The 15,430-nt window shown below is 45.2% G+C and overlaps 1 protein-coding gene across 3 annotated transcripts in view; it reads left to right on the top strand.

The window, feature by feature from the left end:
• TTLL9 (tubulin tyrosine ligase like 9) overlaps positions 1–13,607 on the top strand; it is a 58,942-nt gene extending 45,335 nt beyond the window's left edge. For 2 of the 3 annotated variants that reach the window (XM_082226245.1, XM_082226246.1), the window contains exons 11-14: positions 5,554–5,750; positions 9,343–9,456; positions 11,072–11,193; positions 13,024–13,607. In XM_082226245.1, the coding sequence (XP_082082371.1) occupies positions 5,554–5,750; positions 9,343–9,456; positions 11,072–11,193; positions 13,024–13,094 (504 nt within the window). In that variant the 3' untranslated portion in view covers positions 13,095–13,607. The remainder of the gene's footprint in view (positions 1–5,553; positions 5,751–9,342; positions 9,457–11,071; positions 11,194–13,023) is intronic. The other variant, XM_082226247.1, reaches the window with a different exon arrangement.
• Positions 13,608–15,430: the final 1,823 nt, after the last annotated feature.

The following is a 15,430-nucleotide window of genomic DNA, read 5'->3' on the forward strand; positions in this document are numbered from 1 at the left end:
AAATAGAAATCTGCCCAAAGACTTGCTCCGACCATAACGCTTTGAAAATGGAAATGAGATTTACTACTACCGATTCCTTCAGATGGAAAATGAATGACAACCTGCTAAGAGATCAAGAGATTGTAAAGAAGGCCCAAAAAGCTTTAAAGGACTATTTTGAAATCAACTTAAATACCTCGGTGGAAAAAAGAACAATCTGGGACGCGAGTAAAGCTGTTATGAGAGGGTTTCTGATACAACAGAATACGATTAAGAAAAAACTCTGGAATGGTAAAAAAGACAAGATATTGGAGAGGATAAGAGACGGTGAGAAAAAATTAAGATTGAATCCAAAATCAAAAGAGACTTTAAGAGAAATTAAATTCCACCAGTCACAATATGCGCAACTGATCAACCAAGAAGTGGAATGGAGAATTAAACAAATGAAACAAAGATCATTTGAGTCGGCAAATAAATGTGGGAAACTGCTAGCTTGGCAGTTGAAAAAGAGACAAAAATTAAATTATGTTACCAATCTAGAAGTTGAAGGAAAGAACATCCAGAAACCCGGAGAAATTAGAAAGTGCTTCCAGAAATATTTCAAAAAATTATACACACAAGGATCCGAGGATGTAGCCGAGATAGAACAATTTTTGAAAGAAAATGGCCTTCCAGAACTATCTCAAGAGAAGAGATCAATCTTGAATTGCAAAATAACACAACAGGAAATTGAGGATGCCATTCAGAATATGCAGTTGGGCAAATCTCCAGGACCGGATGGACTCACCTCCAAGTATTATAGGACGTTAAAAGACTATTTGATACAACCACTAGAGGAGGTTTGTAACCAGATTATGGGGGGAGGGAAGGCACCGGATACGTGGAAAGAAGCATTCATCACACTGATACCTAAAGTGGAAACTGAAAAGACTCAACTTAAGAACTACCGCCCCATCTCACTCCTAAACGTGGATTACAAAATATTTGCGGATGTTTTGGCTAACAGATTTAAAAAAGTATTAAATGAAGTAATCCATAAGGACCAAGCAGGCTTTCTCCCAGGTAGACATTTGTTTGACAACACCAGGAATATTATCGATATTCTGGAACTTTTACAAACAAATATTAACACCAAAGCAGTGTTAATTTTTATTGATGCGGAGAAGGCCTTTGACAATATTTCTTGGAAATTTATGAAGAAAAACTTGGAAGGGATGGGAGTGGGAAGGGGGTTTGAGAATGGAATAGAGGCAATCTATTCTGAACAAAAAGCTAAGTTGATAGTGAACAATGTGGTGACAGAAGAACTTCATATTGAAAAAGGAACACGCCAGGGGTGCCCCCTATCCCCTTTATTGTTTATTTCGGTCCTGGAAGTTTTGCTGAACATGATAAGGGAGGATCGGCAGGTACAAGGAATACGGGTCGGAGCGAAACAATATAAACTGAAAGCATTTGCAGATGATCTGGTTTTAACACTACAGGAGCCAGAACCCAGTACAAAAAGAGTTTTGGATCTGATCCAGAAATTTGGTCGGGTGGCGGGTTTTAAGCTGAACAAGCAAAAAACTAAGGTGTTAGGGAAAAATCTGACGGCTATGGAAACAGAAGGGTTTCAGAAAGAGACAGAACTAAACATTGTTAAAAAAGTGAAATACCTGGGGGTGAACTTGTCTTCTAAGAATTTGAATTTATTTAAAGACAATTATGAGAAATGTTGGCTAGAAGTTAAAAAAGATTTAGAAATTTGGTCAAGACTGAAATTATCCTTGTTAGGCCGAATTGCAGCTATAAAGATGAACGTTTTGCCAAAGATGTTGTTTTTGTTTCAGGCCCTGCAGATTGTGGACAGAGTGGAATGTTTTGGAAAGTGGCAGAAGGATATTTCTAGGTTTGTCTGGCAGGGCAAAAAGCCCCGAATAAAGTTCAAAATATTAACTGATGCAAAAGAGAGAGGGGGGTTTGCCCTGCCGGACTTAAGGTTATATTATGAAGCGGCGGCCTTCTGCTGGATGAAAGATTGGATTTTACTAGAAAACACTGATGTCCTAGATCTGGAAGGCTTTAACAATTCGTTAGGTTGGCATGCGTATTTGTGGTATGACAAGGGTAAATCATATGGAATGTTTAAAAACCATATTGTCAGAAAAGCAATATATATGGTCTGGAAAAAATATAAAGACTTATTGGAGAGTAAAACTCCGAGGTGGATTTCACCAATAGAGGCCAAAGCTCGGAAAACAACCAATATGGAGGCATACTGGCCGAAATATTGGGAAATAATAGAAAATATTGGAGGTAATTGGAGACTGCAGAGCTTTGAAAAACTAAAGGATAAGGTGCAAAACTGGCTGCATTATGCCCAAATTAATGAGGTTTTTAAGTTAGATAAAAAAACAGGTTTCCAGGTGGAAAAATCGAAACTTGAGACAGAATTGCTTGAACCAAAGACCAAGTTATTATCGAGAATGTATAACTTGCTGCTTAAATGGAATACTCAGGATGAGACAGTTAAATCAGCAATGATAAAATGGGCCCAGGACATTGGTTATAATATTATGTCTGAAGACTGGGAAAGGTTATGGACCACCGGTATGAAATTTACTGCATGTAATGCTTTGAAAGAAAACATTATGAAGATGGTATACAGGTGGTACATGACCCCGGTTAAGCTAGCTAAGATTTACCATTTGTCCGATAACAAATGTTGGAAATGTAAGGAAGCTGAGGGGACATTCTTTCACCTCTGGTGGACTTGCCCAAGACTGAAGGCCTTCTGGGAAATGATCTATAATGAGTTAAAAAAGGTGTTTAAGTACACCTTTCCCAAGAAACCAGAGGCCTTCCTTCTGGGCATTGTCGGCCAGAAGGTGCTTAAAAAGGATAGAACCTTTTTTATGTACGCTACAACAGCAGCAAGAATTCTTATCGCCAAGCATTGGAAGACCCAAGATTTGCCCACACTGGAGGACTGGCACTCGCAACTGATGAACTACATGGAACTAGCCGAGATGACTGCAAGGATCCGGGACTTGGGAGAAGAAGCAATGGAGGAGGACTGGAAAAAATTTAAAGACTATTTGCAAAAGTATTATAAGTTATATGAAACATAAGATGTCGTATGATTGGGAACTTAGCTCCAGTAATGAAACTTGAATATTTAAGAAATTTGATAAGATTTATGAAAGAACCAAGATTTAAATGGGTAAAAACGATATTATGGTATATTTTTAGAGTATATGGTGACCAAGAGATTTAAATCTAAATTGCAATTGAAAATATAAAGAAATACACGAAATAAGGGTATAATTTGCTGATAAATTTATTGTTAAGAATGCATTGTGCGGGGGACGGGGGAAGTCCAATGGAAATCTGAAATAAGTCATTGAAGTGGTTGTGTTTCTTTTCTTTTTTATTTCTTTTCTTCTTGTCTTTTCTTTTTATTCTTTGATTGTTCTGTTATTTCTGTAAAAAATGTAATAAAAATTATTATAAAAAAAAAAAATAAAGATGCTCTCTTGGCTCTCAGCCAAGAGAGGAGATAAGGTCTATCTTGCAACAAGATAGATTCTAAATATATGTAACCTTTTTAAGCCTGTCTGCCTTCCGGGATCATATTGTGAACAGGACGTGAGTAAACTCTTTTATACTTTTATAAAGACTGTGTTGTGTCTTGTATTTTAAGAGGGAACAAAGGGGAAATTACCAGAGTAATTATTATAGAGGTTCTAGCGAACCTGTGCACACGTTACCGTTGCGAACTTGAAGGGGAATGTCTATAAACTCTGCTGATATTTTGGGAACTTGTTAGCACAAGTTGGATAAGGATATAATTAGTCAATATATCCTCTCCTGCACCCCAGAACATTCCCACATGACATTGCTGCCGTCCCACCAGCTGCTGGGCTACCAGCCTCATGGAAACATTCTTGTGATATAAATGGAGTACCAACGCTAGATGTCGAGTTGGGTTTTTATAAGCAGCTGCCACTGTCGCTCTTGGCTGTTTTGGCCTGTGTCCAGTCTATCGATCCTCTTTAGGGCTCGCCCTTTTTCCACAGAGCTCAGAGCAACAGCTGATCTCTTTTGGTCTCTTAGCAATCTTGAGAGGTAGAGTAAACTGAGAGGCGGGGGACGAGTGGGGATTTGAACCCGAGTGTAATGGGTATGAGTTACTCGTGCGTAAACTGGTGCCTTTCTTGGCTAATTTGCCTTGTTAAACCTTTCTGACTGCACAGCCCTTGCTCATTGCGGCTGCCTCAGTCGCTGGCAGAATCCGTCAGTGGGCATTTCTTGAACCTCTTCCAACATAAAAGTTGTTTGACACCCAGTCTCCTCCTCCTCTCACTGCGCAGGAGTCTTCTGCGCAGGGAAGGCGTGGGTAGCAGAGGACCTGGGCTTTCCTCACTGATGTCCAGTGAAGAGTCCTGGAGCCCTCTCTCCAATTCCCCCATCTGCCCCCCTTTATCCCTGGTGTTGCGCTGATTAGCTTCCCCCTCTCCTGAGCTGTTTCTCCCCCTGCTGCTGGGTCCTTCGCCAGCATCATCTGGGAGCCTCCCCTTCGCCTCTCCCTCCGATGTCAGTTCCCTGACACCGAGTCTCTCCAGCCCAAACCCATCTCTCTGTGTCCCTCTTTGTTGGCAGTCAGTAGAAATTGCACAAAACAAATGAAATACCATGAAAATCCCTGAAACGAGAACTAATCGACTGGAAATATTATCTTATGAAAATAAACTCAATAATAAACATCAAAGAGTTTAAGGAAAAAATTAGAAAAACCTCAAATTGAATGAAATCTTAATGGGATGCCAGCTACAAACATCGTTTCACTGAACTATTCAGTTTCCTCAGGAGGAAATAGAAAAATCATGAACCTTGAATGACCAAAATTCACAGGAAGGGGGTAGAACTCCCAAAAATTCTGAAATATTTATAATCCTGGGCCGACCTAGGTGAAGCAAAGCGTAGCAATAAAGGACTGAGGACTCAAAGGTACAATTTCTAATATTGAATTTACAAAAAAGGTTTGGAAACCCAAGTGGCAAGTTTTAAACAAAGCCAATTTAGAGGAAGCAAAGCCCAGTAGTAAAGAGTTGGGGACTCAGCTGTGAAAATTCTAGTGTTGCCTTTACGAAAAGGTTTAAAAAACCTAAATGGCACAAATTGAAAGAAAGGAATACAAGATAAGCTGTTTTAGATTTTTCCCCCTTAAACTCTTTGATTCTTATTATTTAGTTTATTTTCATAAGATAATATTTTTAGTCGATTACGTCTCGTTTCAGGGATTTTCACGGTACAGTGGTACCTTGGGTTACAGACGCTTCAGGTTACATACGCTTTAGGTTACAGACTCCGCTAACCCAGAAATAGTGCTTCAGGTTAAGAACTTTGCTTCAGGATGAGAACAGAAATCGGGCTCCGGCAGCGCGGCAGCAGCTGGAAGCCCCATTAGCTAAAGTGGTGCTTCAGGTTAAGAACAGTTTCAGGTTAAGTACGGACCTCCGGAAAAAATTAAGTACTTAACCCGAGGTACCACTGTATTTCACTTGTTTTGTGCAACCTCTTTGTCGGCAGGGCTGCAAGTGGATGATCCAGAAGTTTCGCCTCTACCTGACGGCCAAGCACGGGGCGGAAGCCGTGGAGAACCTCTTCGCCGAGATGGACAACATTTTCATCAAGAGCCTGCAGAGCGTCCAGAAAGTCATCATCAGCGACAAGCACTGCTTTGAGCTCTACGGCTACGATATCCTGATCGACCAAGACCTCAAGCCGTAAGGGGGGGGGGAGAGAGAGGGTCAGAGGATACTCCCAAGGGAAGGGAGTTGCTCTGGATCAGAAGAGGAAGAGGAGGAAGAGGAGAGACAGCAGGAACTGGAAGGGCTAGCTGGGCAGCAGACAGTTCAAGGGAAGGAAGGAAAGATTGCAAGGCGTTGGAAACAGGAGATTTTTTAAGGGTTCGTGGGTATCTCGCCTGCTCCCAATATCCAGTTATGTGGCTCTTTCCAATATCACACAACAGGGCCGCCACATAGTGGATTCAGATAACCAAAGTAGAAGGAGGGTTAAGAGCAGCCTTCTCCGACGTGGTGCCCTCCATTTGCTCTAGACTACAACTCCCATCATGCCTGACCATTTGCTGCACTGGCTGCTGGGAGCTGGGAGTCCCGACTGTTAATGGAGAAATCTGAGGGCTCCCTTGGACAAAAAACAAGGACACCAGCCAGGAATACCAGAGCAAAACAGCAGCCAGTAGGCTTGGTCTTTGTTGAAGACTGTCGCGACAGGACTCCCACCTGTCACAAGGTGGAACAAGATGGAAGCCCCGAACAAAAGAGAACCCAAACTTTTATTAGCTGCTAATCCCCATGTTACACATACCCCCAAACTACACCACTAATACATCACGGTTACATCATGAAAGGGGAGGTCTGGTGGCCATAATCAGAGCATCCTGGACCCTGCCCCATGGTTCCCCTTGCCCTCCACCAAACACCCATCAAGTGAAACAAAAAAGATATTTACATTTCCCTGTTGCCCAGCCAAGTTAATCACATCCTTTTGTCTTCATCTGGGTTTGTTATTTCTGGAATGGCACTCAGATATCAGGATGCCAGGGATTATCACTCAGGCAGAGGGGCTGCTGAGGAGCTGAGCTCACATGTCTATATGAATTTCTGAAGTTTCCCCAGTGAGCCAGTACATAGAGACATTGATCAGTGAATTCTTACACTTGGTATCGTGCAGCAGAGGTCCTTTGAATAGATAGGAAGAAACTGTGATGAAGTGTTTTGTGGGGACAAATCACAAAAGTCACCAAAGTGATTGTGCTGGTTTTGGTAGTGGGCTGCATGTGCATGATATCTGCTGGAGGGGCAACCCCCCCCCCCCGCCCCAACCTATACATAAATTCCTGCAACACGACAACATTTGGAGGGCACCAAGTTGGGGAAGGCCGATTCAGAGCCCTACAGAGTTTTCAGCACAATCCTATCCATGCCTACTCGGAAGGAAGTCCCTATGGGTTTCACGGGGTGGGGGGGAGTTCCCCCACGTAGGTGGATATTGAATTATGGCCGTTGGCTGTCTTAACTGCTGTATTCCGAGGGGAAAGCGTAGATCCGTAGGGAGTAGGACTCTTTAACTGAATTCTCAGTTTTCTCACAATGCAGTAAGTCTCGGGGGGTTGGGGAAATTGAAACTGGTTTAAATCCAATTTTCGTTCGCAGGGGCAAATGTAGTTGGAGGGGAACCTTTGCATCTTGCCATTCCCTTCCATTGTCCAAAGGAAGAAGAGGTCAGCAAGGCAGGATTGTGCCTTTTCTCGCCCTTCTAGCCTCCAGCCATCCTCTCGCCTGCCCACCCATGTTTCCCCTCCGCCCTTGGCAAGGAAATCTGGCACAATCAATTTCAGACCTGCCACTCTCCTTTCGAGCTCTGCCCTCTTGGCCTTGCCCCCCTTCCCTCCCTCTGCTGTGGCTGCTGGTTCAATTAGCGCCTTGGTGGCTTGTCAGCATTGCTCCGGTGCCTCTGCCTCAACCCTGGGGACAGCTTTATTTAAAAGGAGCCGATAAGCAGACGCCAGGCAGCCACCGTCTGGAGCAGCGACTCTGCATTGTCTGACGCGCTCAGAGGAACATGGAGCCTGCCTCCCTCGGCACTCGACAGAGACTGAGTAGCAAATCCCAGGGCCTTGCAGTTAGAGGACTGTAGCCCAGCTTCTTTGCATTATTCGGCTGGCTCTTCCCAGAGCCTTTGGGTGGGAATTTGCACCCAGGTCTTCAAAAGTCTGGGGCAGATGGGGCTTGCTTACCTGGGAAGGTAGCCCATCTAGGAGAAGGAAGACTCTGGTCCTAAACCTCCCAGGATTCATTGAGAATGAGAATAATAATAATAATAATAATAATAATAATAATAATAATAATAATAATTTATTATTATTATTATTATTATTATTATTATTATTAATTATTTATACCCCGCCCATCTGGCTGGGTTTCCCCAGCCACTCTAGGCGACTTCCAACAAAGATAAAAAATACATTAAAATGTCACACATTAAAATCTTCCCTAAACAGGGCTGTCTTCAGATGTATTCTCAATGTCAGGTAGTTGCTTATCTCTTTGACATCTGATGGGAGGGCGTTCCACAGGGTGGGCGCCACCACTGAGAAGGCCCTCTGCCTGGTTCCCTGTAACTTGGCTTCTCGCAGTGAGGGAACCGCCAGAAGGCCCTCGGCGCTGGGCCTCATCATCCGGGCAGAACGATGGGGGTGGAGACGCTCCTTCAGGTATACAGAGTGTTTGCTGTGGGGGAGGAAGGGAAAGGGGATTGTTAGCCGCTTTGAGACTCCTTAAGGGGAGTGAAAGGCGGGATATCAAGTCCAAACTCTTCTCTTCTTCTTCTATGACCAAGCAGAAGAATCCAGGGAGGGTCTATGGAGGTTAGAAGGGGCTGAATTCTCAGTAGTCCCATTCAGTCCTATGGGATGAAGCAGTTGGCAAGGTTGTTGGGGATAGCCCCAAACTTGCTTCCCCTACAAGCCACTGATGGCACAAATAGCACAGCCTGGTAGCGTGCTCAGATACACCCCTTTAATTTCCTCACCTATAGGGACACTTCCTCAAAGACAGCAGGCTGGCTGACGAATGAAGCAGGATTCTGCATGCTAATAATAATAATAATAATAATAATAATAATAATAATAATAATAATAATTTTATTTATACCCCGCCCTCCCCAGCCAAGGCCAGGCTCAGGGCGGCTAACAAGCAATAATAAAAACAAGTTGAATGAATACAACTTAAAAACAAGATTAAAATACAACATGGAAACATTAAAATGCAGCCTCGTCACAGGAGGAGAAAGGAATGCACCTCTCGCACCCGTATCAACCAGTCAGCCTCCACAGGACAGTTTTGCATCGGTGAACCGCCTCCCCTTCACCAAACCACACGGATCCACAATGAAAAGACAAGCCACAAGCCTGATCTCCTTAGCTCCGGGTGCATTAAGCACACAAAGAAGAAGAAGAAGAAGAAGAAGAAGAAGAAGAAGAAGAAGAAGAAGAAGAGGAGGAGTTTGGATTTGAATTTGATATCCCTCTTTATCACTACCCGAAGGAGTCTCAAAGCGCTAATATTCTCCTTTCCCTTCCTCCCCCACAACAAACACTCTGTGAGGTGAGTGGGGCTGAGAGACTTCAGATAAGTGTGACTAGCCCAAGATCACCCAGCAGCTGCATGTGGAGGAACAGGGAATCGAACCCGGTTCACCAGATTACGAGTCTATCGCTCTTAACCACTACACCACAATGGCTCTCAGCCCCTTCCAGCCCCCATTGCTTTCTTTTGCTGTCCTTGGCAGGTGGCTTCTTGAAGTTAATGCTTCCCCCTCCCTCACGGCCAGCAGCCAGGAGGACTATGAACTCAAGACCCATCTTCTGGAGGACACCCTGAACATAGTGGACATGGAGGGCAGGTGAGTAGAGCACTTAGCCTGTGTGCCTCGTGCCTGTCATTTCAGTTGGCTCTGTTGCTGTTGCGTCATTTAGTCGTGTCCAACTCTTCGTGACCCCCTGGACCAGAGCACGCCAGGCCCTCCTGTCTTCCACTGCCTCCCGCAGTTTGGTCAAACTCATGCTGGTAGCTTCGAGAACACTGTCCCACCATCTTGTCCTCTGTCGTCCCCTTCTCCTTGTGCCCTCCATCTTTCCCAACATAAAGGTCTTTTCCAGGGAGTCTTCCTTCTCATGAGGTGGCCAAAGTATTGGAGCCTCAGCTTCAGGATCTGTCCTTCCAGTGAGCACTCAGGGCCGATTTCCTTCAGAATGGATAGGTTTGATCTTCTTGCAGTCCATGGGACTCTCAGTTGGCTCTGCTAACCTGTATAGTGTGCCTTCCGCTCTGTCGATCCACCTGAGGGTGCGGCAGGAGTCTTTGCCCTATGGAAATAAGCAACAAGACATGTGCACTGCTTACGACTCCCACAGTTTTCCTGCATTCTCAAGTGCTGCAACCCTCAATCTTATGCAGTGCATTCAAAGCCAAGTGCAATTTCATGGGAGATGTTTCAAACCTGCTTTCCTGTGCTGACCATCTTTCTGCAAAACCACCCAGTCCTCCTCGGTCTTTCCAACCTCCTTTTGCAGGAACTTCTTCCTGGGTTCCTCCTGAAGCAAAGTTTATTTGTTTTTGTTTTTAAATAATTTTTCTTATTATTAATTGACATCCATACACAATCTTAGGTACATGTACAGCCTTAAATAGTTATACCATTAAATATTGATTTAAACTTGTATTTGTACATGCTCTTTTCTTATAATTTCTAACTAAACAATAATAAACCAAAATAAAAATCCAGTAAACTAAATTATATGAAAACAGACTTCCCGTCATTTCCCGATGTAAATTACATTTACAACATTGAATGTAGTTATACTACTTACCTTACTCTTAGTATAGTTTCTAGTACTTTCCTATAACATACCATACCGTTTTCGCTTGCTTAGTAGTATTTAAGTTACACAAGGGTCATTCAAACTCTGCCATAGATGTTATGTCGTTGTTATATTTTTGTAGGTATTTCTTAAACATATCCCATTTTTGCATGAATGATTGCTCCGTATTTCCCCTTAATCTATCTGTCAATTAAGCCAATTCTGCATAGTCTAATAACTTATTCTGCCATTCCCTTACTGTTGGTACTTTCCCCCCTTTCCAGTTCAATGCAATTAATAACCGGGCAGCCGAAGCAAAGTTTATTTCTGTTGCTAATCCACTCCCTTTAAAAGACTCGGGGCAATTAAGGAAGACGATATATGCCAACGCACCTTGCCAGGAAAGCGCTGGGTCAATAAACCAGGTGGATGGCTCTGTTCTAGGGTGATCATCAGAAGCAGTTTTCTGAATTCTCAATGCCATGCAGCCCTTGTACAGGAGACGGATAAGCGCTAAACTCACCTCTGTCCTCCCAATCTGCCATCTCGACATCCCCTCCAAGGTTGGAGCTTGGATGAGCAAATCCATCCCAGGAAGGGAGATGCAGAGCAAAGGATACAGGCCTGCCCTTGACTCTCAAGCCTTTGCTCCTACAGGTTGACGGGGAAGGAGAAGCGTGTCGGAGGCTTTGACCTAATCTGGAACGACGGTCCCGTCAGCAGAGAAGATGGGAATCTGGACACACCCATGAACGGCTTCGTTGCAAACACCCACCTAGGTATTCAGCCGAGTGGCTCTTAGGAGACATAGGCAGGGTGGGGGCTGCAGGCGTTGCTGTTTCCCCACCCCCAGATGTGTCAAACCCATCTCAGCACTGGAGAGTGGTGGCTGGGATCATCATCATCACAATAATAATTTTTATTATTATTATTATTTATTTATACCCCGCCCATCTGGGTGGCTTCCAACAAAGTACTAAAATACAGTAGTCTTTTAAACATTAAAAGCTTCCCTAAACAGGGCTGCCTTCAGATGTCTTCTAAAAGTCTGGTAGTTGTTGTTCTCTTTGACATCTGTTGGGAGGGCGTTCCACAGGGCAGGTGCCACCACCGAGAAGGCCCTCTGACTGGTTCCCTGTAACTTGGCTTCTCACAGTGAGGGAACCGCCAGAAGGCCCTCGGAGCTGGACCTCAGTGTCCAGGCAGAACAATGGGGGTGGAGACGCTCCTTCAGCTATATTGGACCGAGGCCATTTAGGGCTTTAAAGGTCAACACCAACACTTTGAATTGTGCTCAGAAACGTACTGGGAGCCAATGTAGGTTTTTCAAGACCGGTGTTATGTGGTCTCGGCGGCCGCTCCCAATCACCAGTCTAGCTGCTGCGTTCTGGATTAGTTGTAGTTTCCGGGTCACCTTCAAAGGTAGCCCCACGTAGAGTGCATTGCAGTAGTCCAAGCGGGCGATAACTAGAGCATGTACCACTCTGGTGAGACAGTCCACAGGCAGGGAGGGTCTCAGCCTGCGTGCCAGATGGAGCTGGTAAACAGCTGCCCTGGACACAGAATGGACCTGCACCTCCATGGACAGCTATGAGTCCAAGATGACTCCCAGGCTGCACACCTGGTCCTTCAGGGGCACAGTTACCCCATTCAGGATCAGGGAGTCCTCCACACCCGCCTACCTCCTGTCCCCCCAAAACAGTACTTCTGTCTTGTCAGGATTCAACCTCAATCTGTTAGCTGCCATCCGTCCTCCAACCGCCTCCAGACACTCACACAGGACCTTCACCGCCTTCACTGGTTCTGATTTGAAAGAGAGGTAGAGCTGGGTATCATCTGCATACTGATGAACACCCAGTCCAAACCCCCTGATGATCTCTCCCAGGGCCTGCATGTAGATACTGAAAAGCCACGGGTTGCGTTTTGCCGCTTCCGTGCATGCACGTGACATCATTTTGAGCATCTGCACATGCGCAAGCAGCGAAACCTGGAAGTAACGTGCTCCGTTACTTCCGGGTTGCCACGGAGCGCAACCCGAAAGCTCTCAACCTGAAGCACATTCAACCCGAGGTACGACTGTAAGTTGAATCCATTGGTTCAAGTCCAGAGCAGGAATTATGGGAATAGATCTTGACAGGTTAATTCAGGGTAGTTGTTTCTGAATCAGCCTAGCTCTTTTAAGTTGCTGCTGGCGATTCATTCAATATTCTTGGAGATGATACTGATATTATCATACTTCTTTTTTAAAAATCCCTTATGCGTTGCTGCTTTAAGCCACCGCAACCCCCTCAACTTCACCACCCATTTCACTTGAATAGCTTCCCAAAAGGCACACAGTACAGATTATCACGGTGTTGTGGTCCGTTCTTTGCTTGATGCTGACTTGAGGAAACTCGGCTCTCTCTTCCCACCTCCAACTCCATCAGTCTCAGCGCCTATCACAGGCTGTCAGGTAGTACTAAGGGGGGGGCGAGAAGCTCCTGCAGCGTTTCCTGGGGGCACACTTTCAAACTGACTGAACCACGGCTCAGCCAGAGAGGCAGATTATCTCCTCGCTCCGTGGAAGGGGACAAGTCACATGTAACACCTTGTTATCGCTTTCATTTCAGGCTACAACAATGACAGGAAGAAACAGCTGAGGCAGCTTTTCAAGTCTTTTCAGACGCAGCAGAAAGTTTAAACATTGCAGCGGAGAAATGGTCAGATGTCGGAGTGTGCGTGTGTGTGTGTGTGTCTCCGGGCTCTGGAGTTGAAGTGAGGTCCTTGCCGGCTTTGCTGCCTCATTTATGTGTCTGCAGGGATTTCCTCCGCTTTGGGGAGCTTCAGGTACGCTGTTGAGAAGATTCCCTTTCCCAGCAGGCTGACCAAGCACTGGACACAGAACAGCTTTTAACCTGGGCATGTTGGAAAAGCCTGGTCTATTGCACCGTGTTTTGGGGCAGGAAGATGGTGCACTACTCACCTGGCCAGGTGCAAGCAGTGCTTAACATGGACAGCATCCGTGGGGGCGACAGCCAGGGGAGGAATACAATTGTTGCTCCGCCAACTGATTACAGCAAATCAACTGGCACCTTCCACATGCAAGGCTGAAAAGAGAGATGCGTCCCACCCAAAGACCCACTGCCTTGACTAAAATGCATTGCAGCAAGCATGAATAAAAATTAATGCCTTAGTACTGCTAAGGACCCAGAAACATGTCCCTTTGGTTCTTGACTAGAGAATAATGTTACGGGGTGGCAGCGAGGCAGAGCATACCAGAACCACCTTCTGGTCCTCAATAACTGTTTCCCTGGAAGTGTACCCCTTCCTTCCCTTTTGCACACTCATTGCTATAAGGAATGAAGCCTAGGACTTACCACTGAGCCTAGGACTTGCCAATCAGAAGGTCGGCGGTTCGAATCCCCGCGACGGGGTGAGCTCCTGTTGCTCAGTCCCTGCTCCTGCCAGCATGTCAAAGTGCAAGTAGATAAATAGATACCACTCCGGCGGGAAGGTAAATGGCGTTTCCATGCGCTGCTCTGGTTCACCAAAAGCAGCTTAGTCATGCTGGCCACATGACCCGGAAGCTGTACGCCGGCTCCCTTGGCCAATAAAGCGAGATGAGCGCTGCAACCCCAGAGTCGGTCACAACTGGACCTAATGGTCAGAGGTCCCTTTACCTATCTCATAACCAAAGCACAAGGCTTCGGTGGATGGGTTTGCTCAGGTTCCAGTGTAAAGGTTGGATATATACATGCAGTGGTACCTTGGTTCTCAAACTTAATCCGTTCCGGAAGTCTGTTCTAAAACCAAAGCGTTCCAAAACCAAGGTGCGCTTTCCCACAGAAAGTAATGCAAAATGGATTAATCTGTTCCAGACTTTTAAAAACCACCCCAAAACAGCAATTTAGCATGAATTTTACTATCTAAGGAGACCACTGATCCGTAAAATGAAAGCAGTAAACCATGTACTGCAGTCACACAATCCATCAGTAGATGAACTGGGTCCCACAAAATCACAAAAACAAAAGAGCCGCAAAAACAAAAAAGTAAAATAAATAGCAAAAAAAAGCGTAACACTCAAAACGGAAGTGTGGCACTCAAAATGGAAGTGTGGCACTCAACTCGGAAGCGTAACACTCAAAACGGAGCATGTTTGGCTTTTGAAAAAAGTTCACAAACCGGAACACTTACTTCCGGGTTTGCAGTGTTTGGGTTCCAAGTTATTTTGAGTACCAGGGTACCACCCTGAACGGAAACTGGATTGTGTGCAGAGAATCCCCTGCTTTTTCTCAAGAAGCAGAATAGAATTTCGAGCCTGGCAGCAGGAGCAACACAGGGGTGGTGGAGCCAGGAATAGCACTTGCAGACGCAACTGGGCATCATTCACCCCCTCCAGTGAGATAACCTGATCTCAACACCACTTCTGAGGGTGGGCGCACATTGCTACCTTCCCCTGGCAGCACTGATCAGCTTTCACCGCATCACGGACTGCCACTTGATGGCTGGTCTTGTGAATGCTCCAAGAGCCCAGCTCGCCTACAAGTTTGGGCGCAAGGGGCATTTTGAAAGTTTCAAGACACAGGAAAACGACAGCAGTGATAAGAAGTCTGTGGGCCTCCACATGCTGCTACTATCACCCCCAAGCAGCATGACTGCTCTCAGGGATGATGGGAGTTGTAGTCTAGCAATATCTGGAAGGCCACAGGTTCCTCATTCCTGGGTTTGTGGTCACAAGTGACCTTTGTCCAACCACACAGGTCCATCATGGGATTGTGTTGCTTAACCCTTTGACATTCTTTCTTAATTTTTAAAAATGTATTTACTAAATTTGTAACTGCCCTTCATCTGTAGATCTCAGGCCGGGTCACAAGAGAAAAATACAAGATAAAAAACACAAAATACCTAATAAAAGCAAGAACCAGTAGCTTCCCTGCTCGCTTAGGCAATGCCACCTGCAGCAGCTCCTCCCTAGTGCCAAGACAAATCACCACAGTAACTTCTGCTCTGCCCAGAGTTGCTGCCGAGCTCTTTGTC

This window comes from Podarcis vaucheri, assembly GCF_965113315.1.
Source record: "Podarcis vaucheri genome assembly, chromosome: 6".
Lineage (NCBI taxonomy): Eukaryota > Metazoa > Chordata > Lepidosauria > Squamata > Lacertidae > Podarcis > Podarcis vaucheri.